We start from the raw sequence: 19595 nt of genomic DNA on the forward strand, positions 1-19595 counted from the left end.
CCTTATGGAAAAGTACAAAAAACTCAAAAGACCACTCACCCAAATTCCTCCTATACAAAAACCGGACGGAAACTGGACCACAACGATAGAAGACCAAGCCGAAACCATGGCAGAATACCTAAGCGAAACATTCACTAACGAATTCCACATATCTCCAAACAATAGCAACAACGAAACACTAAAATACAAAGCAATAAGGAAAGAGGAAATCTTCACAATAATAAAACTAAAAAATAATAAAACTCCAGGATATGACTTAATAACAGCAAAAATGCTTAAAAAAATCCCGGCCAAACCGGTAAGATTTCTAACAATCCTAATAAATGCGATATACAGGGTAGGAAACTTCCGCCAGATATGGAAGTGTGCAGAAATCATACCTCTACAAAAACCAGGCAAAAATTCCAAATTCCCATCATCCTATAGACCTATATCTCTTTTTCCTATGAGTTCCAAAGTAATAAAAAAAATCATCTATAAAACTAATAAAGGAAATCACCAACAAAAACTTCCCTGATCACCAATTCGGATTTAGACAAAACCACAACACAATAGAAAAGATACACAGGATAATAAACAGCATAATCCGTGCCATGGAAGAAAAAAAATATTGTACAGCAGCATTCCTAGACGTAGAAAAAGCATTCGATAAAGTATGGCACGAAGGTCTGCTTCAAAAACTTCAAGAAATAGTATCAAAAGACCTATATCAAAGAATCAAAAATGAAAAATCATCACTCAGAATCAAAAATGAAAGATCATCACTCAGAATCAAAAATGAAAAATCATCACTCAGAATCAAAAATGAAAAATCATCACTTAAAAAGATACACGCTGGAGTGCTTCAAAGCAATGTGCTAGGACCCATCCTGTATGCTTTGTTCACCTACTCGCACCAGGAACAAAAATATACACTTTTGCCAATAACACGGCAATACTATCTACGCAAAAAAGCATAAGAAAAGCAACCAAAACCTTACAAAATCACTTAAATGAAATAGAAAAGTGGACAAAGAACAACAAAATCAAGATTAACACAACCAAATGTGTACACATTACATTCAGACTCAACAAAGGGCCAATTCCAAAAATCAAATTCAACAACCAAGAACTATCTCAAGCACTTTCCGTCAAATATCTCGGCTTACATCTAGACAACAAACTGAACTGGAAAAAGCACATCCAAGAAAAAATCAAACAAATAAAAACAATTAGAAAATCCATGTACTGGCTAACATAAAGAAACTCTAAGCCTAGCGTAAAAAATAAGCTACTAATTTACAAAATTATAATTAAACCTATTTGGACATACGAGCTACAAATCTGGGGCATGGCAGCCAAGTCGAACATAAAAAAGATAGAAAACCTACAATCCATCATCCTAGACGTACAATACTAGACGCTTAATGGTATGTCAGAAACGATGACATAAGAAAAACCTTAGGAATACCATCAAAGAGGAAATACTAAAGCGCGCAAGGACACATCAACACAAAATCAAAAATCACAGGAATCCCCTGGCAAAAGACTCTTATTCCCTACTACCCAGAAAACTGAAAAGGAAACAATCGTTAGACCTCACTAACTAACAAATGGAATGCAACCAAACATGTATAAAACGAAACTAATCCCATAAAAAACCAGTGATTGCCGAAATTGAAATCCACACGATCTCAAAAAAATAATAATATAAAAAATGAAAATAATTGTAACTGAACAATTAGACTCATACACACGGAACAAATAAAAAAAAAAAGTCAAATTTTTAGATTTGGCAACTGCTCTCAAGAAATCCTAGTGTCTCTTTAACTCGCTTTTCATTTGTTATTCTGCACGATGACAATCGTGATAAGAGCAATTAAAAGGAGAATGCGAATGAGCTGTACTCAGTGAGAATATATCATTTTGAATTCGTATAAAATTTCAATATATCATTAAATTTTTGACAAAATTGTAAAGAAATTCTGTAGTATACTATAGAATTCACGTGGTAGAAAAGGGATAAACATATGTCGAAAACTACAGTTTCTAGAAGAGATAGGCTGCTGCCTCATGTCAAATAAAACGATGATCAGCAGGCCTGAATGGGCCATTCAATACGTTCTTGAACCGCAACTCTTTCGCATGTATGTTAATTATATAATTTATCTTACAAAATCATTTTACAAATTTATTTTATATTTTATATTACATTCTTGCACAATGAATGCCAGATCATTGTGCTCGCTTGACTGCAATAAATATCTGTACTGTTTTAACATTAAATTCAACCTCTTTAATAAAGGTTTCGTTCTGAAAAAAACTTCTCTCAATTAAATGATTGGAATGAAATAGTTATTCAGATGATTAAACTTTAATTTTGATGCCTTATGTAATTATCGACAAAATTCCATTATTTTCATTTTAAAATAATCTGAAAAATAAAAAATAATTCTTTCTACTTTCAATAAATGTGCACTTTAAAATAGTGCAACTTTATCTCGAACATTTTCTTCATAAAAACAAAAATACAGCAAATATATTTTCATTTAAAAGCCACATGTATAAAATTCGAGACAACATTTTAAGAAATATTAATTTCTTTTTAACATTGTTTTAATTATTTTTTATTCAGAATAATATGTAGAAAAAATTCAGCCGTAGAAAAAAAAATTATAGAGATCCATTAAAAAATAATGCACTTTTGTGAAAAATCATACTATACGATAATACGAGCTTTTATTTATTTATACGATAAATTCGCATTTATTTATTGTGATTATTATATGTACATACATATGTATGTTTGCTCGTAATAAAGTGTCACCGGACACTTCATTCAATTCAATAAATAATTTTCGATGCGGAAACGGCAACGCTGTCCAACACTGTAGTGCAATACTTGCTCAAGTTGATACGACAGGATGCGACACGAATATGGTAAAAGGATTAGAAAGGCCCTCAAAACCTGGGAAACGAAAAAGCATTGGATGTCCTGTCTATCTTATTCTTGGTCAATGGTAATATACCATTTACAACTAGCATTATTGCTTGAACACAATTTAACATTTATTAAAAACGCACTAAAAAAATTATATTTATACGTTTATCCATTTATCTATCTATCTGTCGAATTAAGCGTTCAGTTAAATTTTATATAAAAATAAAGCATAGCAGTCTCGCATAGAATTTCATCCTTTATTTACAAATATCAGATCATCATTCGGTAACAAAATTGCATTGCACATATGCAGAATGATAATTCGAGATGATAAATTAACAATCTAGACAAAACAACAATACTGATACAATATGCAACAATATCGATACGATGTTTCATTAATTAATGCAATATAGCATGTACTCCACTTTATACGTGGAACAGTATTTTTTATCTATATATCTGCATATATAAGCATAATTTAAACATTACGCTCGTAAAGAAAACAACACATCAACAAAAAATATAAGATCTATCACATACATGAGTTAATGAATATGTAACACATAGCAAGTATGATTTGTTGAGTTAGGCCGAACATTTTGGAACTCAGTCACGAGTGTGGTGCGTATATTATGTATATTATGTATAGCTATAAATGTTTCAGATAGTTTATAAGTCTATAATACTTTAAAATAACAATTGCTGTACAATAAGAGTATTGAGATAGAGCATGTAATATTCTTGCAGCATGTAATGTTCTTGCTTCAACTCGTACTATTTTTATATTTCATAGGTCGCTCCATTCGATTTACATATGCATAGGCACTATTCATCGACAAAGAAGCATTCCGACGAGGATCTAGAAAATATTGTGATAATTTTTTTTTTTTTTTTTTGAATACATGGATTTTTATTTATGCATGATTGCTGCCGATGATAATATTAATCGCTGAACGTTAACAGAGGAGAAATGAATTTGTGGTGGGCATGATTCATATGGTTCATGTAAATGTAGCTTGTATGTAGCGTGACTCAAGTTCGTCTTGTTCGGCGGATGCAATAAGAATGCTTATTAAAAATAAGTAGATCATATCGATGCGATTTTTTGCTTGATATCAAAAATTCGTGTATGTATGAAAAGATAATTATCGCAAAATTTCCATCGTATCGTGATATCTTCTTCTGTTTCTTTTTTGTTTGCTCTATTCGCTTTATGTTCTCTTATTAATCGCTTTACTGATAAACTTGTATGATGCGTCGCATCGTACAAATATGCCGAAAAATATAAAAGATTAAAATTTATGATTGTTGCGTCAATAATGCTGAAACTTATTTTTTTACTTTACTTATTTGTAATCAACATATTTTACGAGTATATGTCAATATAATGTTAATGCAATTAAAATAAAAATAATTTAAGTGTTTTAAGGTAAAATAAGTACATATACATATAGTCGCGTCGGAAAGTAAGTTAACGATCAGCATCGTGCATAAAAATTGGAGAAATGAACGAGATAATATGTTTGATGAGTTGATTTTTGAAAATGTATATTTAGTAGATTAATACAATGAACGAATGGTCATAGAAAAATATAATATTATGAGGAAAGGAGAAACAAAATATGCAATGACTGACTACAATGATAGGGTCGGAAAGTAAGTTAACGCATCTTCTTACTTTTTCTAATATTTTACAATAAATTATATCTAAATATTTTTTATGACAACCTTTTATGGCTATAATGTCTCGTAGACGGTTATATAACGGATAATTTAAAAAAAAATGTGGCCGTAAACAAAAAAACTAATAAAACAATTATTATTAACGCATTATACAAGGAATGGACCAATATTAGTCCAGATATAATTAAAAAATTAATTCAGAGCATACCAAACCGTCTACGAGACGTTATAGCTGCAAAAAGTTGTCATACAAAATATTGAGATATAATTTATTGTAAAATACTATATAGAAAAAATAAGATGCGTTAACTTACTTTCCGACCCTATCATTGTAATCAATCATTGCATATTTTGTTTCTCCTTTCCTTAATTGTAAAATATTATGATATTTGTCTATGACCATTTGTTCATTGTATTAATCTATTAAATATACATTTTAAAGAATCAATTCATCAAACATATTATCTTACTCATTTCTTTAATTTTTATGCACGACGCTGATCGTTAACTTACTTTTCGACGCGACTGTATCTAACCAATTGTTTGGAAGTCAGAAAAACTGTAAATTCTACTAAAAAGTATAATACATTGGAACATTGAGGAAACTGAAAGACGTATATGTTAAATTCTAAAATCAGAAGAACCAGTGTTCATGATCATGTTCGATTACATACATCATGACCAACGACCGACGCGTTTAAGCGATTAAAATTTTGTGGGATTTTCATTTTTTCCCAAAATTTTGAAATAACAACACATAATTATATAATTTAATCAATCCATACCGTTTCGGAGATATGTGATTATGTTTTTCTAATTTTCAAATATTCCTTACTTCTGTATAAAAAAACTTGAAATAAAATATTTTTTTATATACATATGTTAATGCGTATGTATTTTAGGCTGTATTATGATAAAACCTAACAATCAGAATGAAACAGAATTTTGAGAGAGTAAAGAGAACAACCCCAAATATAAAATTTTAGTTTGATTAGTTTCCGAGACATCAATAATACATTGAATTATATCTATACAAAAGTGTATCTTCACTCTCCTGAGTATCTCCTGGGCATTTCATTTAATCCGATATTAAGACTAGTACAATATGATCCAACCATTATTGTATTGGGATTGGTTTAAGTCATCAATTTTAATTCAGCCGCCATTAGACGGTTGACTAGTAATTGCCTGTGAAATCTGATGTCGATCTATAAAATGTCGTCGATGTCAGATTTCAATTAAGGCATAATAAGATATTACGTTATTAGCTACTCGTTACTTGACGGTGATGACTACTAACAGACGATGCTGGCTAAAAGAACGAAGACAGTTGTAGTTTACAGACACAATTCAATATATTGCACCTAAAATTTTTTTATTAATATTTCAGAAACTAACTTCTTCCCACCCTCTCAAAATTTATTCGCTACGTCTGTATTTTATTTATTCTATGAATTTGCGTCATATGCTTCACAGTTTATTTAGTAACGAAAAACTGACTCGTCGTTAGTGGTACAAATAAGTATGTGTACTACTGGTGCACGTGAAACTAAACCAATCGTATGATCTACTGGTTTTATGTTATGTTACACTGATTACTGTCAATACGTAGCATAAATATTTGTATATTTATCGTTAGCTCGTAAATATAGGGCGGCCTGATTATAATAACTATAAATGTTGTCGAAAAAAAGATCAACTTTCAAAATCGTGACGAGCAATATAAATTTCATTTGCGAATATTCGCTTTATATTCTGATTTATTAAAAAGTTCGTATGTTATATGTGTCTACAAAAAACAAAAAACAAACAAACAAAAAAAAATAGGTATATAATCAATATAAGATGTATCATTTTTTAAGAAATCAAGTGTTTCTAAAGTTCCATTTTTTTTTTTAATGTATTTTCGTTAACTTTAATATTCATGTCGCCTTTATAAATGCGCGCGTTACCTCTATTGGTCTCGTGTATAGCATATATCGTTCTTATACGGCAACAAAAATGACATTTCTATTCGTATACAGTTTGCGATCATTTCGAGCGCCCTATTCTCGAAATTTCGATTCGACGAAAAAATTCCTATTCTTTAAGCGCGTTTCACGTAGGCCTGAAATAAATATTTTTCTTTTTTTGTTTTTTCTTTTCTTGTTTATGTCACTTATAATTAGGCGAATGAAATACAATGACCATGAATAAAGTACAGACGACAGTTAGTTTGATGCGTACACACACTGATATATAGACGATACTTTTTTCTTTTGCACCAACTGGTTACATTCATTTAATTTTTTTCCCCTTTTGTTCATTTTATTCTCTTCGTCTGCCCTGTTTCGACGAGGACGAACACAGGTTGGACGTTGTATTTAACTTTATCATTAATTTTTCATTTTTTTCTTTTTTTCATTTTTTTTTTTTATTTTTATATTACGCCTTAAGAAATATTTAATCGAACAACATGAAATTCTCGCATGGTTATGCGAGTTCATCAATATATATGTATATAAAATTCGAATATACTCGGCGGACCGAAAAAATGAACGAGGTGAACTTTCAACAGCATTACTAGACTCCAACGTGTCGCATAAACTATACAAAAATGAACGTTCGAAGTTGGGAGAAACGAAATATTTTGGACGGTACGACGAAGCATTTCAACAAAATCTTATCTTTTTTTATCACGGATTCTTGCCACAAAATTTTTGTGTTCCGCTCAAATTCAAATCGCTCTTAACTGTTCATTTATTAAAAAGTGAACTGTGAACTGACGTATCGTGTTGTGTGCCTATTTTAGTTTGAAGCGTTGATTCGAGAGGCTTTCGCGTAAGGCCTCCGGGAAGTTTTAAGTTTCTTTCTTCTTCTTCTTCTTTTCTTCTTCTTCCTTTTTTTAAAAGTTCCTTTTTATGTATTTTTGTCGCATTACAAGGCGCTATGTATTCTTTTTAATATTGAGATTTTGGTAAAAAAAAATCTCTGTATCCTGGTGATAATTGGCTGAAAGCTTGTCCATTTACATCATTTGTTCTAGCTCATCACTAGTAGTATTAATAATAGAAAGACATGTGGCCCTATAACATGTTCGAAAGCTGTATTTAAAAGTGTTGTCTGTATTTTATTTTTACTATGTGTAGCATATTGTCTTTCTAGCAGATTTAGTCTGTGCTATTTTTTTTAAGTTTAATTTGGACGAATAAGTTATGTAATTACAGCATACGTTCTGAGTATCTTTGGTGGATATTTACTTTTACAATGTCAGACATAAACCTGAAAAATAGATTTTTACATTTATAAAAATAGGCATTTACAATTATGAACAAAGACAAAAAAATTTTTTTTTAAATCTTTGTAAGAATCTTTAGAAGTGTATCTTATTGGAAACAATCAGAATAAAAGATGTAATTGAACATCAGAATAATTATCATGCTAAAATCAATTACCAGTGACTAACGATTATTTGAGTCGTTGTGTAACATTGGCTAATGCAACAGCAAATGCTTGTAAAGCGCTGAAAGGATATTGAAAATCCAATGTGTAGGCATTCCCATCTATTCTTCCAAATTGCATAACCTAATATAATATTAAAACAAATACATTATTTAATCATGTGGGACAAAATGCAGTAAATATTGGATAACTGCCCGAAAATCAGGAGCCACAACGAATACTTATTCAATAGTAATACTACAATGCTGGTATCCGAACGTAGAATAGGACATCACAAGTGAAAGAAAAAGAAGTTCGGAAATGGTAGCGATGACCACCAGACATTTACGGAAATATGATATTTGCCTCGGGCAAATTATCTATTATTTACTAGTATTAAAATTTACTATTTTCATACCTGCCGGCCTTTGAATTCTATTTGAAAGTTTTTAGCACTTTCCTGGGTTACTCTGCCACCAAAGTCAAGCTGATATACCTGGCTAGATTCGTTCCACATAGGTGCTTTATTATGCATCACAAGTTCCCTTCTCACTGCTTCTGATTTGTGACTAGATATCCCTGCTCCTTTCTGCTTCAACTATATATGTAATTGGGACAGGATTAATGTTTATAATGATTAGATTTAAATGCAAAATGAGAGATAATTGGTATTATGTAATATATTCTAAATCTTTTAAATGATATTTTTATAGAATTTATGGTTAAATTCTAATATGTTCCGTCAACTAATGCTATTACTAAATTATATTATAATCGTAACATATATTATAATCATAACATTATTAAACAATATTATAATTATAAATCATAGATATTTAAGTTTTTCCTGTTGAAGAAAGAATTATATATATATAAATAAAACAATATGTATATACTATACATATACGTACTATATGAAGCTATATACTATATATACATATATATAAACTAAATATGTTGAGTTAAAAATTGCCTTGATACATGTGTACTTGAGTTTTAAACAAAATCTCAAATCAAAAAATTTTATTTTACATTTTTGATTTATTTTGTTATAAGGAATCACTGGTTATACCACTGTTACTAAAACCCTATGTATAAAACAATTATTATTTCAAATTATAGTCTGTACAATTATATTTTTAGTTTTAGTTATTATTAGTTATATATGCATGTAGTTTAAAAAAAATACAAAATATAGATGATAAAACTGACTATACGTATAATAGTACAGATTGTAATTTAAAATAATAATTAAAGAGAATTAATGAAGAAACGACGACTGGATCAAGTTGAAGCCAACATTGACCAGTTAATATTATATCTACCTTCTTTGTTTACCTTTTGTCTTAATTGTGCTTTCTGGAAAGTCTCAAGATTCCTATAGTTTGTTGATGAATCATCTTGTAAAAGTCCTTCCTCGTCTGAACTTTCGCCTCGACTTTTTCGTGTTTTTCTACTTAATAAAGGACTCGATAAAAGTCTTCTTCTAATTGGCGAAGCGGATGCCGGCCTTTTACCTTTCTTCGAAGGTGCTGGACTACTGGGAGAACTTCTGGGTAATCTAAGAAAAATGTTAATTGTTAATAAAAGATTTTTTTTGTTGAAAATTACAAGAATCTCTTAATATATTTTGCCTGGTAGATGGACGAGGTGATGGTGGTGGCAAAGAATGACTTTCATCAAAATCTCGAAGTCGAGCTGCAAGACCATCTAAGGATGATGCCAATGAACCACTTGGACTAGATCCTCTGAAATAGGATCTTAGGAATTAGGATCTTAGACTAGATCCTTTGAATTAGGATCTTAGGAATATTATTAATATGAAAAATATATAAATACATAAAATTATTATTAATGTGAAAAATATATAAATACATAAAATAATAGTGATAGATAAAATAATAAACATACTAACAACATACTAAACAATAATAATAATATTTTCATAAAGAATGAAATTTAGATAAAACCTGAAAAAAAAATGAAATTCAGATAAACTAACGAAATGATACTATTATTAGCTTACCTAAGAGGAGAATTACAAGTTTTCAGTCGAGTAGATTTAATTTGAGCAGAATTAATCACACTGGAGGCTGTAATGTGTATTGAACATTCACTAGGCATCGCGTCTGGCGATTTCTCCAAAGATTCATTACTTTTGTCTTCGATAGCCTCAAGATTCATAGTTCCTGATGCTTCTTCAGCGTGTTCAGGCAACTTTGGTGGCAAAGCTATTTGTTCATTAGCCGGAAATATATCACTAGAGTCTAAACTTTTGGATTTGCCACAATTACGAAGCCTTGGTGACTTTGAAGATTGCTGCCCAACCTCTTGCTGAGTTTTATTTTTTTTTCTTCTCTTCGTTTTCCTCGATACCAAGACCAATCGCTTGTTAGGTGCTTCTTTTCTAAGCATTTTTAAAGCAATATCACAAGGAGCTAGTTGTGCATCCACCATATCTAAATAACCAACACTGCAACTTCTGACTATACTATCATTGACGCAGAGTGGGCCGATACTGACAACCGTTTGCGTTCTATGAACTCCTCGCGACTGCTCGAATGCTTCGGCTTCGCCGCGACTTTCTTCATCGATGAAGCGCATTTCATCGATCCGACTAGTTGTAGAACTGCAACTGCTCGATTGACTAGCGTTCATTTTACTGCACAATTCTGAGTGAGATTTTACGGAATCTTTTAGTTTTGTAGTACAACATGAGCAAGTTTGTCCGATACATTGATCGATGTTTTCTGGAAATTGATAAGAACAGGCTGGTGAATGATTGTTGGACAAGTGTATACTATTTTTACTAAAAAGACCATTATTCGTTCCGTGTTGATTGTTCAAGTTCATCTGACAAGATGTTTGACTAATATTCGTCGCACTATTGACATTATGATTATTTTTACACTGAATTCCATTCAAATTACTCGAACATGCGATATTGTGTATGCCATTGAGAAATATCGTCTGCGACTGAGGAGGACAGCTATTGTTTATGTTCAAATTGTTAACGATGGCACCTCCTTGAGAACAACCAAGACTGCTCGATGCTTCTGTATTTGAGGCTTGTCCATTGTGTATCGGCATAGGGATGATAGTCGATGAACAAGACGTCAGAACAGCTTTATCGTCCTGAGAAATTTGATTAAATTTGTTATTCTCGAATTCCTTCTTCGATACGAGTCCCGGTTGATCTGCAAGAGCGGTTTTCATTCTTTGAATGTTATTCGTGTAATCGGTTCCCGTGTTCGATGTCGCGATTATAGTTTGTGTGGGAGCAACCGCATTTTTTGGAGATTGAAGAGCCGGTACATCACAACATCTTGGTGGATTATGCCTCAGTGGAGTTCGATAAGTATTTGTTGGAGCGGTTCTTAAGTTCTCATATAGATTACCGATTTCTTGTAGATCCACATAAGGTAATTCGTTTTCGAAATTTTCAACTCTGGACAAAGCGGTTGATAAGGGCTCGCTGGCCATAAATTGATTGGAAATTTGAGATTTCGGGCGATTAGAATTGAGTCGCGCATTACGGGGTGTCATTGGTGCAATCGGAGGAGGTTGCGCTTCGGACGTACTTCTCGAGGTAGCTTGAAATTCTTGGAACGATTCTTCCTCATCTTCGGAGAATAAGTTAGGATTAAATGTTGGATCTGGGCCTGATTAAGAAAATCGATCGTTAAGTCTCGTGATCAACACACTTTACTTTGTTCGTGATTGCAGAGATAATATACATAGTGCATATACAATATATGTACGTACCTGCAGGTACATCGTCTCGTAACTCTGTCATTACTAAAGTCATTTGTCGTGGTTGTAAATGTAGTAATGACGTTCGATAAGTAACCTGACCCAAATTGGCGGGCACCGAATCTGCCAGTCCGTGAAACTTGAATTTCGTGCCCCAGATATTGGACGTTACTTCGACTAGCCTTGCATGCTGCAAATAGATACACCTTGTCACACTGGTGGTCACGCGACTACCTCGATACCTTAAGACTTAAATGGCTCGTTAAACTTTGCTACATCATGCAATTTCTTATTGCTCGAATTTAAGTGCATCGCGCCGCGTTTCGTTGTGATTTCTTAAATTATTCTTAACGACGTTCTCACAAATTTCAAGAAATATTACAATGTTATACTTTACCTCAGGCAAGGTATCCACGTAAGTAAGATCGTCGGTTTCCTCGTTCGATTTTTCTTCCCTTTTTCTCCTACTTTTTCTTTTGTTTCTGGGCGATCCACATAGATCAGCTGTATCCTTTTCTGTATCGGATCCATCACTAAATGACGGGCACTGTGACGTATCTTCCACAATTTGAATGGTATCTTGACTTTGTGGATCGAATATCACGAATTCTGGTCTGATTTTACTTGTCCTTCTACCTTTTAAAAGAGGGACTAGACCACCCAGATATTCTAAATACAATGTATAACATGGTACCGGTTCTACGGCATGTCTAAGCATGGTACAATGTAATCTTCCACCGCCTGGAGGTGGGCGCGATACAAAACGCCTTAGTTCCCTTGGTTCTGGAACGGAACATCTATAAACGCGATATGATGTATTATTAAAGTGGAATGTTTTATTTACTACATACAGTTGTTGCTTTTAAATTATTATTAAATTAAAATATATGTGTATTATAAATACTCTCTTCGCTAAATTAATCGTCACATTTGTATATTTTTGGTCTGATTATTGATACGGTTTATTTTATCTAATGTCTAAATATTTTGTAAATAGTAGGTTATTATATTTATTAATCAACTAAAAAAGATTCGATCGTCATTTATTTATCAACGTAGACTGATGTCAGAACAACAATAATTTGACATTTTTAAAAGTACATCAGCTGTCATTTTAAAAGTATGTGTAGAGTTGAAATAATGAATTTGAAAGTTAAAGTCAAAAAGCTTGAAATGAATAACGGTATGTGCAATGTTGTTCTACAATTTTTGCTACAACGTTGATAAACTTAGAATACGGTGCTCGCTAGAAAGAAGAAAATGTGCATTATCGAACTGTTCAATGTAAACTCTCAAACAATTGGTAAATGTGGACGAGAGAGAAAAGATTTTTTTCAAAACTTAAAGAAAATTAAGATGTTTCCTTGAATTAAAGAGGATCATTTAGAAGTTTATTGTGTGCTGTAAATATGCTGAAATCAACCTTACATAGGATATGTAATTAATGTTAAAAACTGTTTAAATATTATTTAAGAATAAATAATATTGTTAAAAACTTTTCAAAAAAGTATTTTTTTCATTTGATCAATTTGTATTTCACGGATGAAATAGCGTTTTACCTTATCGTACTAGCAAAGAGGGCAGCTACCGAGGCTCTTAATCGTGGTGGTAATGGAAGTTGTTGAACACTAGATTCCCTTGTCAAAGACGCTCTCACAGCTAAACGAGACAACAATTGCAGCGAACCTACTCGTCTGTGAAATGTATGCATTATACACGAAATACTTTAATTTAGAAGACAATTATCAATGCTTGAATAAAAAGAAATGATGTATAATATTACCTTGACACCCATGCTGCGTGAATGCGTGCTCCGGTCGCGACAAAAAGTCGTCTGTCATTATGACCCCACGTGAGCGCTGATACTGGACTCTACGATATCGATAAGAAACATGAGTTATGCGACATATTATCGTAATGCCTCAGCTAACTTTTGAAAAAATACATACTTGTGTGTATGGAATAACAGCGGTGTACACAAGGGTGCCAGTTACTGAATAAAATTTTAAAATATTTGTATATTCGTGCAGGCTATTTTGACTGTTATCCGAATCTCTTGTCCCAGCGATTGCTAACAATTTCTTCGAATTGCTCCATTCTGCGTGCAGCGGGGCTTTTAGATTTGAACGTATCGTGATAGGCGAGACATCATCGAATGAACGTAGCATTACAATATTCCCGTCGGCCAGGCAAACCGCCAGCACGTAATTTCGATCGTCTGCAAATGTCACATTTTACTTCGTGCAACGGTTATAAATGTGCCTCCATAGTAATCTTAATGAAAAAGTAAAAACAAATTTTTAATAAAATAAAAAGGAAATTTTATTAGAATCGTTTGATAAAATATGCAAAGATAAATTGGATAATTTCAAACATGTGTATATCAAGTGAGTCATCTAAGATTAAAAGCTGAATTATTTTTGAAACGATTAATTGTATTAAAAAATGTTTTAAACAAAAGTTGAATATTTTCGAGATTGGTATTAATTGATATAATTATTGTTTTTTAATGTTGATACATAGAAGGCGTTCATTTTTTTAAATAAAATCGTATGTTTTTTATTACACTAATCGATTCGTTATCACCTATCGAGCTCGTTATCACCTATTAAAAAAGTTTTAAGCCAAAAAAATCATTAATTTAGGAGATATTTTAATACTTAAAATATTGCAGTGTGATACATTATTTAATTTGAATTTCTTTGTTCAATTTCGTTCTCCTTAGAAGTCAGATAATATTGTATTTTGTTTCTCAAACTATCTTTTATTTTACATATAAACGTTTAACAATGATTCTTTCCTTCATTTAACATTATTGTGTTGTGTTTGCATTGTACCGTCACGATGTCTTCTTAAATTATTGAAAGGAGTAATGATGTAATCGTATTGTAATATCCAAAAAAGCATTAGACCAATGTTTTCCCTCTCCGTGAATTGGACGAGATAGGCTAGTCCATTAGATTTTGTTTTCTGTTTTGTTTTCATATATTATCAACTACTGAAGACATGTGTTAACGAATTGTCGAGGAATGTAGAAATATTACTGAAATGTACTGATGTTAAGTAACATGAAATATTTTTTAAGAATTAGAAAATAAAAACGTTTAGACGACAATGGTCATTACTTTGAACACATTTTGTAATAATTGTTATGTAATAGTAAAATAAATATTTATTTTATTCTAATCAATGTAAATAATTAATAAACGTTATACACTCTTCTGTTATTACTAATGCTGTTATTATAGGTAAATTCAACATTACGAGTATTATTTCGAATTATTTTAATTATTGGACTATTCTGAACTAATGGTTTCTCGGTATAAATGGTTTAGTATTTTTTTATACAGAATGACGAGCTGAATCGATTAATATATTAAAAAATATACAATTTCGCTTAAAAAAACAAACTTGATCTTCACATGCTTTCTATGCACTAACATTAAAATATGCACTAATATTAAAATAATTAATGCCACTCTTAAAACCGTACAGCAATTTCTAAAATATTTTTTGATATAATTAATCGTTTCAAAAATATTTCAACTTCTAATCTCTAGAAAGATGACTCACAGGGTGTCTCATTTAAGTGGGATATCTAAATATCTTCGTTTTAATTTGATGAAAAAATTTCTGAGGATAAAGTTGAGCTGCAATTCCGAAAAATGTTGATAGACGTAAACATTTTCAGGAAATGGAGGGGACAGGGAGAAGACTCCAAATATAAAGTTTCGAGTGTTTATTAATTTCCGAAATATTAATTAAAAATGGAAATTTTGGTATGCAACTATTGAGATATTAATTAAAAGCTTTTGGTATACAACTATATGATTTTTATAGCAAGGTTCATCGCATTAATAATGTCTGTATAGACAAAAATCAATGTACTGTACCGAAAATTTGTCCAAACAATGCGATAACGTTAAGAGGTATTAATATAAATATTTTGAAATTGAAACGGAATTAGGTTCGTTGGATTTGATTCCTTATATCTTATAAGGATGAGAAACAATGTATATTGTTGTTATATGTAATAGTCAACCAAAATTATTATAATCATTAAAAATATTAAAATATTATAATCAAAAATTATCTAACTAAAAATATCAATAACTAAAAGTTCATTTTAACAAATTGATATTGGCATTCTTTTTATCCCTACAAAACTCGTTGCCATAACATACATATATTTTAAAATATTAGACCCCTTTCGCATTATTTGACGTGTTAAAATCTCAAATTGGTCTCTCCAATGCTTTTGAAGAAAATAGCTTGTAATTCTTTATAGAAAACATCTAGACTCAGAAAGACGAAGATTTTCAAATCCATGCTTATATGATCTTACAGTAGAATATAGTGCGAAACTATTCATTTTTTTTAACACATATGTGTTATACATACACTTATATAAGTATCGTTACATACAATAAGGAGCAAAACTGAACATATATAAAATTTTAACATAAATAATATTTTATTCAATCTTTATAAATAGCAATACAAACACAGCAAAATACGTAATAACAATGTCATGCTTTGGCTCTCTAAAAATATTTTACTGTTCATATTACCAGCATTATTGGTGGCAGATATAAAGTATTTTCGTTTGAATCGATTTTGCACCGTTTTAGAATTTTTGGAATCAATTGGAGCACGAACTTTTTCAACATTTGATATCTGTAGAATTTTGCTAATAATTAATCTCTCGAAGTTTCTGCAACAGCATACATCAAATTTTTAATATCTCGCAGTAAAGCTGTTATCCTATCATTTCTCAACTTAAATTTCTTAGAATATTGCGAAAATCAATATTGGGCATGTCAAAACGTGTTCAATGAGTTATTAAGGCAAAAGGCTTGTGAACCAAGTACTAATTCTATAAAAATAATTTATATTTACCTAAACAATGATAATACGATCGTAACATCTTTTTTTGGAAAGCGAGAGTACAAATCTACAAAATACTATATATTTTGTTTTTTTGTATTCTACGTGCAAATATTTAATAAAATATTATTTATTATATTAAAATTCCATATGTACGTTTCGCTCCTTATTGAACATAATTTGTTCCGAATTTAACATTTTACGCGTGTAGATCTTGTAAACTGCAATATAAATAATAGTTAAGAATTTCCTATTCTATCTATTGTACCTTTGTGAGATCTGTCGTTGGTTAAATCGTCGTCTCCTTCTTCCATCGTAAATTTCTCGGCACTCCAAGCCATCGAGGTAACACCAGCTGCCAATTGTACCTCGGACACCATCGCACCGTGTACATCCATTACTATTAATTGTCCGGCTGTTGTTCCGAAATATACCTGTTGATATCAACAACAATGTCGTTTGCGTTAAAAGAAGGATCTGATTTGTCTAATTTTCAATAATTTTGATTGACAAATGATTAAAATTATTGAAAAATTGAATCCTATAGCACGGCACGTCAATAACAATTGTCATAGGTTTACATTTTCCCCTATGTTTATAAATTCTTTTATCAATATCAACGATCTCTTTGATTTGGTTATTGACGATCATATTATCGTATCATATTATCGTTTCATGTATAATATTATGTTGTGTATTTTAAAGCGTATCAGGAAATATACACTTTTTTTTTGTTCATTGTATTTCGTAATGTATTTTGTTTACTTTATTTCGTAAAATAACACATTTTATTCAGAATAGTAAGTATATATATATATATAATAGAAGAAGATACAAATATTATAATATGAGTTGAAATTGAGTTTGAAACTTTTCCACGAAATAATAACCTTTACTCGAATATTAAATAATTAAGGAAATATTTGAAACTTATAGTTTTAATATCAAACATCAATTGTGTGAATAAGTACCTCAAGAACGCAATCATTGACTTCGGAAAGAATATTTATTTGGATTAGCGAGTACAACTCAAAATTAATAGTACAAGAATTAATTAGCTCTTATATTTCTGAACATATTTAAAGAATGTTTAAGCCGATAGATTTCTCCGCAAGTCTTGTCATAGATAAGTACGACTACCAAGGCTAGTCAGAGGTTAATCTAAAGTCAACTATTTTCTACTATATTTGGAAAAATTCTGTTTGAGAAAACAATGTGATTCACAAACAATATATTGTTATTCAACATCTTCTTCTTTAATGAAGTTGAAAATGATAGTCATAAACGATAATTAAATAAAGCTACTAAAAAGAAAATCTTAAAGGAATATCGTAATAAAGAATTCAATAATTTGCTCACATCTCTGATACCTGATGAAGATACAAAGTATTCGCTTTGAAAAGTGACGAAAAAATTCGAAAGATGAATCATATCAATATCTGCGATAAAAAAAAATCAAACGGTACTTGGATTAATATATCTGAACAAATCATGACATTTGCAAAACGCTTACAAATATTTCACAATTTACATGAAGATACAGCAACGGATTATTCGATCGAAAACATGGATTACAATTATAAGATACATAAAAAAAAAAACTGAATAATTTATTAAAAAAATCAAAATGAATAAAATTTCGACTTAATAATCGGGAAAATAATTTACTGCAAAAAAAAAACAATAAAAATAATTATAACAATTTTCAGTGCCATACTAAGACCGCAATACTTTCATTTTCAAGTACATAGAAACTAGATCAAATTATTATGATACATAAAAAATAACTACTGAACAAAAAAATACACGAATCTTCCTCATATAGACTAATATTATCCAAAATCTTAGAAAAAATAATTCTTAATAATAGACCAAAGGAGATAATTGAAAGCGAAAAACTAATTCCAGATTACCAGAATTCGACTATCTGCCAAACTTAACTGCCTTTAGAAATAAAAGATACTGCACAGCTTTATTTTTAACACCGAAAAAGCGTTTAATAAAGGACTGATTTATTAAAAGTCATACAGAAAAATCTTTTAGACGACCTATATAAAAACTCCTTCACTATATAAAATTCTACCAATAGAACATTTTACATCAAAATAAAGAATTAAAACTTTAATATAAAACTTATCAACGTTGGAGCACCTCAAGGCCCCTTATTTACAGCAGACATCTCAACAACGCTGAATACTTTTATATGTACTTTTGTAAACAACAGCGCATAAAAATCTAAACGAAGCAATTAATGTTCTGCAAATACATATAAATCTAATAGAGAAATGATTAAAATAAAAAAAAAGGAAGTTAACTTCGATAAATGCAAACACATTCACTTTTACCTCTGTGAAGGCGAAGTTCCATAAAAATAAAATTCCTCAAAGAAAATCAGTCAAGTATTTGGGACTCCAATTAGATTTGAAGTTAACTTGGAAACAAATTTATTCACAAGAAAATCGAGCAAATCAGAGTCAAATGAGTCATGTATCAATTAACAAGTTGTCGACTGAAACTAAGTACTGAAAACAAACTCTTGATAAACTATTATCAAACCCGTAATGAACCTTAGGTATAGAGTTGTGGAGAACGGCGGTAAAAAGCCATATTCCAAAGATGGAAGCAATCGATAATTCGTCGCACAATAGTCGACGCACATTACAAATGAGGATTTACGCAAGAATTTGTAAATTTCAGAGATGCAACAACGACTGTCTCAGAGCTACAAAATAAGAACAATAAATGACCCAAATCCATTAGCTGGCGCTTCATATAAAAAAGACACGAACAAAAAATTCACAAAACATCCACAAGATTTTTCATTAAATTCATATATATAAACATACAGATATATACATATACTTTTTAAATAAACATTTAAATGTTTTCCATTCAATAAGATATCAATTTGCCAACTGATCACCGGACA

The 19595-nt window shown here is 30.8% G+C and overlaps 1 protein-coding gene across 4 annotated transcripts in view; it reads right to left on the minus strand.

Moving 5' to 3' along the window:
• Positions 1-6746: 6746 nt before the first annotated feature.
• LOC122527631 (tubby-related protein 4) overlaps positions 6747-19595 on the minus strand; it is a 99860-nt gene continuing 87011 nt past the window's right edge. The window contains exons 5-16 of one of the 4 annotated variants that reach the window (XM_043651984.1): positions 16935-17100; positions 13729-13997; positions 13563-13651; positions 13339-13473; positions 12177-12576; positions 11792-11969; positions 10053-11688; positions 9661-9774; positions 9365-9587; positions 8445-8624; positions 8043-8170; positions 6747-7862 (exon numbers count right to left, since the gene is read on the minus strand). In XM_043651984.1, coding sequence (XP_043507919.1) covers positions 8054-8170; positions 8445-8624; positions 9365-9587; positions 9661-9774; positions 10053-11688; positions 11792-11969; positions 12177-12576; positions 13339-13473; positions 13563-13651; positions 13729-13997; positions 16935-17100 — 3507 coding nt within the window. In that variant the 3' untranslated portion in view covers positions 6747-7862; positions 8043-8053. Of the gene's footprint in view, positions 7868-8040; positions 8171-8444; positions 8625-9351; positions 9588-9660; positions 9775-10052; positions 11689-11791; positions 11970-12176; positions 12577-13338; positions 13474-13562; positions 13652-13728; positions 13998-16934; positions 17101-19595 lie in introns of those variants that run through there. The other 3 variants (XM_043651983.1, XM_043651985.1, XM_043651986.1) reach the window with 3 other exon arrangements.

This window comes from Frieseomelitta varia, unplaced genomic scaffold (genome assembly GCF_011392965.1).
Source record: "Frieseomelitta varia isolate USP_RPSP 00005682 unplaced genomic scaffold, Fvar_1.2 scaffold_229, whole genome shotgun sequence".
In the NCBI taxonomy this organism is placed as follows: Eukaryota; Metazoa; Arthropoda; class Insecta; order Hymenoptera; family Apidae; genus Frieseomelitta; species Frieseomelitta varia.